Raw genomic sequence first — 10495 nt, 5'->3', positions numbered from 1 at the left:
CCGCTTTCGCAAGGGTAACACGCCCCGTAAAAGACGAAGTCCTAGCCTTCCACGCACCCTATTTTTCGCCTATGAAGTTTTTTATAATAATATTTCAGAACTTTCCCCATTTCCAAGCATTAAACCCAGCAAACTTGTTCCATCTAAAACATCCCAATCATTGGGAAATCATTGGGTGACAGCCGACGATTGGTATTAAATAGGTGGGCCTGAGCTCAGGTGTATAGCCCTATGAACGCGTATTGGTGGGCTCAATTTCAAGCGTATAGCCCTATGAGAGGAGGATAGGGCAGGGGGCGTGTAGATAAACTGGGGGATGTGCAGATAACCATTCCCTTTTTTATTTGCTACATGTTAGGTTTTGTATCCTTTTAGTTCTGCTTATATTCAGATTTCATAGTTTTCAAACCTTAAAAAACCTTACTATACTGAAAAATGGTTTATACTCAAGACAAGACAATGCAATAAATTTAAATTTTTAACTACGAGATACTAATTCAATATAGTTAGTATTTAACACCCAAACGAAAGACATTTCAAAGATACAACCGTGTATAAAGTTGTTTGTTTGAACCACCATTGTTAATCTATAGTACCTAATAAAAAACGTACCTAGGGGACACATGGCACTCATCTAGGGCCTCTATATTAGGTTTTCCCACCAAAACACAAACATCTAATTCCCTTTGGTACATCCGGTTTAGGCGACCCAACTTTAGTAATACGGGTCTAAAATTGTTCCCATATATAAAGTTATAACCCGACGCATATCAGTGTTTCCCTCACATATTCATTCACCTCTCAACCTAGGGCTTCTATCTTCCATCACAAGACTCTACCTTCCCCATCCCTAGATTGCCTCCTGAAACATCTTCATCATCAAGGTTGGTTTCCGATTTCTTTCTATTAATCATCATGATTTACTAATTCTATTTATTTGTTTGGTTTTTTTTTTTTTTTTTTTTTTTTTTTTTGCATATGTTCATAGTCTAGGGTTTCTCTATCTTCAATCATAATTTTTTTTTCTAGATAATTAAATGTATTCATCATCAAGGTACGAATCCCCTCTATATATGTTTACATTCTTTATTGTTGAATATATTTAATTTTCTTTGTATTCTTTGGATTTCAATAGATGTAATTAGGGCAATATTTCTCTTCTCCTTTGCATCCTTTTATAATCTCTTTTATGTGATTTCACGGCCGATCTAATTCATCTCAGATGTACTGCGTTGAGGTTGATTTTCGTTACTTTATCTTGTTTCATGTTTGTGATAATTGATTTTTTCGTGTTAATGTTGTTTTTGAGCTTAGGGATTTGATATTGTGATTGATCATCGGATTATGGTTGTTGTGTTTGTAAATTGTTGTTAGGCTAGATAAATTTGTGGAAATTTAGAAGTGTTTGGTTGTTTTTTATTTCACTATGTTGTCGAATCTTTGCTCCACCTTTCTATTGTTTAGTTTCAACATTGGTTGAATATCACATGTGTTCTTGGAATTTAATGGTTTGATCCTTGATGTTTGACAATTGAATTTCGGATCATGATAATGGTTCGGTACTATCCATCTGTTTGTTACAAAATTATTATTGGTAATTATTATTTCCTTATTTAGAGGATAGATAATGGGTTGATTTTAAATTCAAAATTTGATTTGGAAGATAATATGGAAGTCAACGATCTGAGGTTAATAACATTAATTGGATTACCTTTTTTTATGGGTTCAATGTATCTAGACATGTTAGTGGTTTAAAATTGGAAATTTTATATATAACTTTTGATTAAATTCATCTAGAATATTATAGTAATTTTAAATTTAAGTTCTACTTGATCTATTTTTAAATGAAGTTACCTGAAATAGAATTTGAATACATTCATTTTTTTATAATTGCTAATTATCCTAATTTTTAATAACCTCTAATCAACAATTATTGGTTTCTATATAACTAGTTAGATTCATATTATTCAATAATCATTTTAAAAACATTTATTACTTGTTACCACATATGCTTTAAATCATTAAAATAATAAATACGGAATTGACTTTTGAAGCTTTCAGTCTATTTTAGATGGATCTGCCCCTCAAGATGCTAGCATTGGTATGATTTCTAATATTATTTTAATTATTAGAAATCTGTTTTAAGAATATATTAATATTCTTAAAAACATTAATAAAATGTGTTTTTAATATTTTTGGCTGATAATAATAACTAAATATGAAGTATATATTAAGATCTATGACTGAGATGAATGTGGGTTATAATATTAACCATGATTTTGGAAAATATGAATCATTCAGTGTACACTTTAGTTTGCCTTACATTGTTTTTCCTTAGGTACATCTATCTTGGATTGTGTAACAGTGAAATAAAAGCTGCAAGGTTAGCACAAATTTTCTATCTGGTCTTTTATCATTTTCAAACTTAAATGGATCATTTAACAGGAGGTAATAATATGAATAACACTTTAGGATGCTTGCGTCAAGTTAATTGTCCATTAGGCAACACTTCCGATGATACGAGAACAAGGGTAATTAGAAATTACACTTTTAATCATTTTTCCATACTTGAGCTCGATTACCGACTTAAGCCATCTTCATTGTACCATTTCAGGTTAAGCACTGCACACGTATGACACGAGGAACTCAGACGCCTCAGGCCCACCCTCTCAACCTGAGTGGTGTTGTGGCTTTGGTTTTCATCCTGTTGACCAGGTAATTTCAATGAATTTTTTTATAGTCATGAATTTATAATGGTATATTAAATCCAAAACGTGTACATTAATGCTTTCCATAATCAAGGGACAACAATAGAGAAGATTTTGGGATCTACTCCACATTGGGCATGGCATGTTTTTGTCCACATGCAGCTTCTAACTTCATTGCTGTCATAGAATCATTAGTATTGGTGGAACAGACCCATCAGGTCATTGATCATTATTTAAGAAAGGTAGAAATTTTGATTATTTGATCTTTATTCTATTTTCTTTTCCTGTTTTTTTTACCCACCCTCTGTGTTTTATTTCGAATTATTTGTATTTGTATCAAATAATATCAAAATTTATTTCATAATATTTCCTTTTCATTGCAAGGTATTCGCAAACTGGAGTTTGTAGTGTTGTTTTCGGAAGCAGGTTCAGAAGCCAAGTTTTTGGTCACCATCCTGTATCCAGGTTAGAATCATTAGATTCTAGAGACAGCTATCATGGTCTGGTTTTTGGTCATGTTGTCAAGGTTAGAGGCTGTTTGGATTGTGTTTTCGAACTGATGTTCTTTTTAGCTTTCAGTCTTTGGATAAGGGATTGGATAGTGTTTAATGATCCTTTATCGCACTATCTCCTAAGGTGACATCAGCTTTGTTGCGCTTTCAAATATGCATAATGGATTCATTTGTTAATTCTGTAAGCATCCAACAACCTTTTAAAAACATTTTATACTACAAAGTCATTTTTATATTGCAATTTATAAAATTACAAAATTATTGTGCAGTTAACAATGGCTATGGGCCATGAGGCTACTTCCTTTATTAAGTTGCAAGTCTTTAACCGAGTGAGGCCTCAAAACAAAAATCTGGCACTCACTTAACTGCTATCTATGGTTAAAATCTCTTAATATTTTTTATTCTAATTAATTTTTGGAATTTTATTGTTATGTATAATATAGAACTTTTATATCAATATCGAATTCAAGGCATGTTCTAAGGCTAATATAATACACTTAGATTTTTCATTATTTGATTTTTTAGTAATTATATAATTTTTCATTTCTGTGGTAACATGATTCAACCGAAGCATTTGGACATCACCATTGTTAAAGCTATGGATAACATGAATGCCCACCAAAGGATCGTCATGTTAAAAAGTGAATTTCACATGTATACGGGCCATAATCCCTATTTGCAAATTATTCTTTTTATATTGTAGTTGGGTTAGGAATTGTTTTTATGTTTTTAACTCTTTTGTTTGTTATAGCGTGTGCTCGCATGTGAAATTTTGTTCGTTAAATAGGAGTTAATATTTCATCCAAATTTTTTGAAATTTTGTCCTTATTTGGGGTTAATTTACTTTCCCAAAATTTCAAAATATAGTGGAATAGCAACTTTGCCTTCTCATATTGTTATAAGTTCATACTTTAGGATCTTATTGCTAACTAATTTATATTTTGGGATAACAACGTTGAATAACGAATAACAACTTTAGAAAAGAGCGCATTCACCATATTAGATACTACAGTGATAATCGTTACCAAAGTTTATCACATTTCAAAGTATTGCTACTCTGCGTTAGATAACATAATTTATCAAGATTTTTATATTACGTTGCCTTTTATTATGGAATTTTGAATTCCCACTACTAATTCAGCTACATGTATTCAGTTAAAGATTTAAAGAATGCACGAATTGTTTAAAGTTTAAATCTAAGATACTTAGGATAAAATTACAAATAAAACTTTCAAAGTTATCCAAAAATAATTACCGACTTAGGTGGTTTAGATGAGTTTATGAAGCTCGGTAGAAAGAATATTGATGGTCAAACAAGGTTTGTTAATACATTACTTATATTATTGATAAAATTTATTTTTGTTTTTACTACATTTTTTCAATTTGTTACGAATAAATTTTCTTTCTGTGAGTGCATAATGTCTATCACTTCCGCCAATCACATATTGTAGCTTAAACAGATAAGACAAGGCTGATGCTGAACAGAAGAAAGCATAAAGTGTATATGTGTTAGTGTTCTGGTAGCTTCGTACGAAGGGGCGCTTCGTACGAAAGGAGCATAATCCACCTTCGTACGAAGGCACAACTAGTATATATATGAATGATGGGTCTTATTCATTGGTAACTTTTGGTGACTAGAGTGGGGAAACTCTGTCTGTTTGTTTTCACGGTTTTGCACTGTCAAAGTATCAATAGAAAACAACTTATAATTACATCTGAGTGTCTAATCCACACACGTATTTGGATTCCGCACATTATACGTGTTCGTACGCATTCAATGGTGAAGGAATCGATCCAGGATTCGAATCCACAAGTGGTATCAGAGCGGGTGATTGTTTGCACAGATTGAAGACACGGAGATTTAAGCAACTTCATCAGATTCAGAGACAAATTGCTTCATCTTCTTCTACTCATCTTCTACACTTTCTTTTTGAACTTAAAATTCAGATTTACAACATTTTCACAGTTAAAATTGGCTAATTTCTGAATATGTTGTGTGAAAACCAGTTTTAATCAATCCTGCAAAGTTTTAGATCAAAATTCGAACAAATTCATACTTAAATCAGTGAAAAACCATGAAAAACGTGAACTTGTTCTTTGCAGCTTAGCTTCGTACGAAGCCATACACTGCACCTTCGTACGAACCCAGAAAACAAGTTTTCTTAGAATTTAAGTACCTTTGTACGAAGCCATCATTTAGCTTCGTACGAACGCACAATTGTATCTGAAGAGTTTAATGTTTGCCACTTCGAAGGCATTATTCTAGCTTCGTACGAACTGACTGAATTGGTTATTGTTAATTTTGTTTTGATCAACTGTTTGATTATGTGTTTGCAGGAATCATGGCTGAAGAATTCTACAATACGTTTTACAATGCGTTTACATCTGAAACAACAACTGAACCAACACTTGTGACGAAGACTGTTTCGAATGTTATTTCTGAGAGTTTAAACCATGATAATGTTTACAGAAACCATCAAAAGCCACCGAAACTAATGAATATCGAAGATTATCACTGGTGGAGTACAAGATTTGAAAATGGGGTGAAAGCTTATGCTTACAATAGTTGGATTATGTTAACTTTTGGCTATGAAAAACCGGTAAACGATCAAAATGTATTACTTACAATTAAACAGTTTTCATAAACTGATAGAAAAGACCACTCTAACGAACTAAAAATGGTAACATTATTACAACAATCTGTTAGAGAGGATATCTTGTTTCTACTTCAACATGGTGAAACATCTAAGTCAATGTGGGAAGCTTTGAAGCTGAAAGCTGAAGGTGGTAAAGACATCAAGAAGAACAAAATCTCACTGCTGAAAAAGGAATTTGATCTGTTAGGATGCATGAAGGGTGAAACTGTTAGACAAATGATAGAGAGATTCTGTCACTTGAAGATCGGGCGGGAGAGGTTTGGAATCAACAAAGATAGAGAAGAGATTATTGATAAACTGGTTGAAGCATTGCCACATGTTGAAGATTGGAAAACATTTGTGATAGTATTGAAGAATGATGCTAAGTTTGATGAGATCACATTGGATGGTCTGATTGAAAAACTCGAAAGTCATGATTTAGAGTTGCAGAAACAAAACAAAATGACTAGTTCGAGTTATCAGCAGAATGTTGATTTGTATTACCGAAAAAGTATGTTGCTGAACAATCAGTCACCAAAGATTGGTACAACTTTTTGTACTGACAATGCTGCTGATTCATCAAAAAGCAAATCTCCAAGTTATGATTCAGGATATCATTCATCTTCCTCATCATCAAAATCTGATCCGAAACAAAATTGGAAAGAGTCTCCAAATCTAAACACTGATTTGACAGCACATGAGTTTCTTGGCTTCTGTTCTGGAATCTTATGAAGGTTTAATTGCAGGAAAGATCGGCAATCCAAATATGACAAAGGAGGATTACGATCAAGTAGATCCAGAAGAGATGGAGCTTTTGGATATTCGCCGGTGCATGGTGAGCGTTATTAGGAGGGCTCAACGGTTCATGGAGATCACTGGTAGGAAGTGTCTGGAAGGCCCTAATATGAAGATAGGTTTTGATAAAGCTAAAGTTACTTGCTTTAAGTGTAAACAAAAGGGGCACTTCAAAAGAGAATGCACAAACAACAAAGCAGATGATAATGTGAACCCTTTTCAAGAAGATTACTACAAAAAGGCTATCTATCATCGCAACAACGAGCAACCATCAAGAAAGCATACTGAGGAAGGGTCATCTAAAGAAAAGAAACAAGCTATGTTGATGATTCGTGATGGTAGTTCTGGACCCAGTACGTTTCATCATGATGAAGGTTTTAACTGGGGTAAATATATTAAAGACGATAGAACAGAAAAATGGGTGTTGATTGCTGAGTTTAAAGAGAGTCGAGAAGAACGTCATGCGCGAATGTATTTGAGTGAAGCAGACAAGGCTTTTACAAAAGCACGGCATGCAAATAGATGGAGTCAAGAGAAAGAATGTTCTGTTGATCCTAAAGGAAACCAAACAGTTGATCCCGACAAGGTAGATTTTAAGGCAATTGTTGCTGCCAATCCAACTGTGGGAGTTTGGTGTAAAGGACTTGAAGAAATTCCTAGATACAGAGAAAAGGTAGAGGAAGGCATAAGGAAGGTGATATATGCCGGTCTAGAAAAGAAGAAGAAGACTGTAGAGGAAATCGTTGATGAAAGTCAGAAGTTAGTGGATGAGGTGAAGAAAGCTGATGAGAAAGATGAGAAAGTTGTTGCTGAGAAACAGCAGGTGGTTGAAGAATAACAGAATCAAAAGGCAAAAGAAGCCACGGTGCCAAAAGCTGAGGTAACGATTCAAACTGGTTCTTCTGATTCACTAATTAAAATTGATAATAAAGCTAAACAACAGTGCAAGAAATGTATGGAAACATGCCGTGCTTGTACTGAAAAAAATGAAAAATTTAAAATCAGGGACATTGAGTTTGCTAAAATAGACAAGATTTTCAAAGAAAAATGTAATGAAATGCTTGAAAATGAAAGGTTTTTGAAGGAAAAAGAAAAGGAACTATCACAAAAATGTGAAAATATTGAAAAAGAAAATAAAATTTTGAAACAACAATGTTCAGCTGATTGCAACGAATGTGTTAAAAAAGATAAAACTATTCAAGAGTTGCAAAAAAGGTATGATGGAATGAAATTGTCATATTACACTGTAAAAGAAGCTTATGAAACTTTGAAAAGTAAAGTCAAAAGTTTAGATGATAGGTTGTCAGCATGTCAAAAGACAACTAAATTTCTTGAAGCCAGATATGAAGGAAAACAAATGGTTTTAAATAATTATATTGATGACGTTGCAAAACTTAAACAAGAACTGGCTGAAAAAGAAAAGTTGGTCAATAAACTTCAAAGTTATCATGCTTCTTCATACATTTTGGAACGTATTTTCAACATCACACCAGATGGTAAATATTCTGAAAAGAGCAAAAAGGGAATTGGGTCAAAATACCATCAGGTTCCACCACCGTTGGAGGATAATTATACATTTTATGATGGCGAAAAGGTGGAAAAAGCAATAAACATGGTTTACCAATTACCTGACAACATCGATGTGACTTTCACCAAATCTGATGATCTTGGTGATTCAGATGTGGTAAGTAAGGTTGTTGAAAGCGTTCTAATAAAGGAGTCTACCAAAACAGATAAGCCTAAATCAAATAGTGAAGATGAGGAATTTTTTCACAAAAATTATCTTAAAAATTCAAAATTTGAGAAAGAAGCGAATGATGATCCAACAGGATTGGCATACACCACGATTGGATTGGACAAATTATTCTCAGATATTGAATTTCCGATTCAGAATGTGATTACAGATAAAATTGAGAAAGGTTTCAAATTAGTAGAAATTTAAAAATCTGAAATTGTAGAATTTGCTAGAAAGAGTAAGAAAACTTTTTATAACAAACCTAGTTACAAAAAGAAAAACACAAAGGCTGGGTTGGGTTATAAGAAGAAACAAAATCAGAAAAAGTTTGAAAAATGAAATTATCTGAAAAAGATGAATTTTGTTCACGGAACAAGTTCAGAAGAAGAGAAAGAACTCAAATTTAGACAACAGTCTAATGAAGAGTTCTATGCTCAGAAGAAACAACAACAACAACAACAACAACAACAGGTTAAGGATGTTTCAAAGAGAATATGTTTTAAGTGTGACCAAATTGGACATCTTGGTTGCAAATACCCAAATCTTAAACCTGTTGGTGTTGAGAAAAGAAGGTCTGATGTTGTGAATCAGAAATCAACCAAGTTTGAATCAAAACAAACTTGGAAGCCGAAAATTTCATAGGCTGAATCACAACAAACTTAGAAACCAGTGACACCCAGATTTAGGATAACACAAAGCTGGAAAATAACGGTTGATGCAACAAAACCAAACCAGTTTTGGAAACCAAAAGTTGTTATACAAAATCAAAACATTCATTATAATTCAAAGTTTTATCAAAGGAGTGTTTTAAAGGGTAAAATCTGGGTGGTCAAACAACAAAAGAATTCTGAAAATGAGCAAATTAAAGAAAATGTTTTTGAGAAGAATGACAGAAATTATCCAGTTTTACCTGGAAATATACATATTAAGCTACCTGAGTCAAAGCAGGCTTGGGTTGCTTTGTTCAAGTAATTGAGTTGGATACATGTGCAGGTGCTCCAGACGATGGTTGATTGTCAAGATGAAGAGCGGAACAGCCTGGCACGAGAGGAGGCTGAACCCTGCAACTGAAAACAGGGAGTTTGTTTGTACATAAATAAATCTTAAATAAAAAATTTAAAAAGCAAAAATATATTTTTACTTTGTCAAAAATTGAAAAACGAAAAAATATGTTTGTGTTTTTAAATTTGTCAAAAAATTAAAAATTTTCAAAAATATGTTGAGTGAATATGCCGAAACCCTCACAGCTGAACAAACATGATTATTTCACAAGTGATTAAATGGTTTTAACATTGTTAAAAATCTATGTGTTGCAAATCATGGGGGTATTTTCTGCAAAACAGAGCATGTGAAACAGAAAATGGATGGTGAGATGAAGCTATCTGCATCGGGTTGTCAAATGTTTAAAAATGTTTTGGATTTTAGGGGGAGTAAAAATTTTCAGAAAATACAAAAACATTTGAAAATTTGAAAAAGCCAAAAACAATAGAAAATTCAAAATGAGTTTTGTGTAAAAAGGGGAAATGATAGTACATCAGTAGACAATCACAGTACGCAGTTAAAATGTGATAAACGGTCTCACTGATGATATGCCAGTAGGTTTTTATACATTTAGTAAATTGATTTCGAGATATATACATTTTGCTTATCTTGTGGGGAAATCTCTCGGATATATGGATAACCTCCGAAATCTCGGTTGAGAGGTTGCCTGATTCTGAGATACTAGGTCTTTATACTGTTTGATATCTAGGGTATTATACATGGTCTTCTGATTTTGCGTCAGCAATGGCCTAGACCTCGTATAATACTTTATGCGCTTTAAAAAGCTTTCCCTCTGCATAAAAATTGCAAAATATCGAAAGATATAACTCAAGTGCAGTTGTAAAGAAGATCCCTAAGTGGGACACACCTTAAGTCGAGCCTTCATCTATTTGACTAAACGGTAGTTCATACCTAAGCTCTCAAGGTCTCGCACTAACCCAGAGAACAGATATCAATATAGTATATTCACCTGTAAGACTGAATATAGGGAATCTTGATACGGGAGTATATTCAAGAGGTGGGACACGCGAATAAGTTAAGTGCTTAAAACACTAATTTCGTATCTCG

At 33.2% G+C, this 10495-nt stretch overlaps 1 protein-coding gene across 4 annotated transcripts; it reads left to right on the top strand.

Moving 5' to 3' along the window:
- Nucleotides 1–787: 787 nt before the first annotated feature.
- Nucleotides 788–4004, top strand: LOC110927501. Of its 4 annotated transcripts, XR_004888166.1 has the most exons (8): nt 788–884; nt 2339–2383; nt 2473–2531; nt 2615–2715; nt 2803–2950; nt 3093–3173; nt 3288–3401; nt 3490–4004. XR_004888166.1 is itself a non-coding variant. In XM_035987333.1 (6 exons), exons 3-6 carry the CDS (start codon nt 2457–2459, stop codon nt 3114–3116), a joined length of 348 nt encoding a protein of 115 aa, XP_035843226.1. In that variant the 5' UTR covers nt 794–884; nt 2339–2383; nt 2446–2456; the 3' UTR covers nt 3117–3463. The 4 variants fall into 4 exon arrangements, 1 of the variants encoding a protein (XP_035843226.1); XR_002585674.2 differs by having other exon boundaries at nt 2815–2950; nt 3093–3401; XR_002585673.2 differs by having other exon boundaries at nt 3093–3401.
- Nucleotides 4005–10495: the final 6491 nt, after the last annotated feature.

The sequence above is a fragment of the Helianthus annuus genome, chromosome 3 (assembly GCF_002127325.2).
Source record: "Helianthus annuus cultivar XRQ/B chromosome 3, HanXRQr2.0-SUNRISE, whole genome shotgun sequence".
Taxonomy (NCBI): domain Eukaryota; kingdom Viridiplantae; phylum Streptophyta; class Magnoliopsida; order Asterales; family Asteraceae; genus Helianthus; species Helianthus annuus.
Note: the sequence above shows the minus strand (reverse complement) of the source record. Positions and strands in the feature narration are given on the sequence as shown.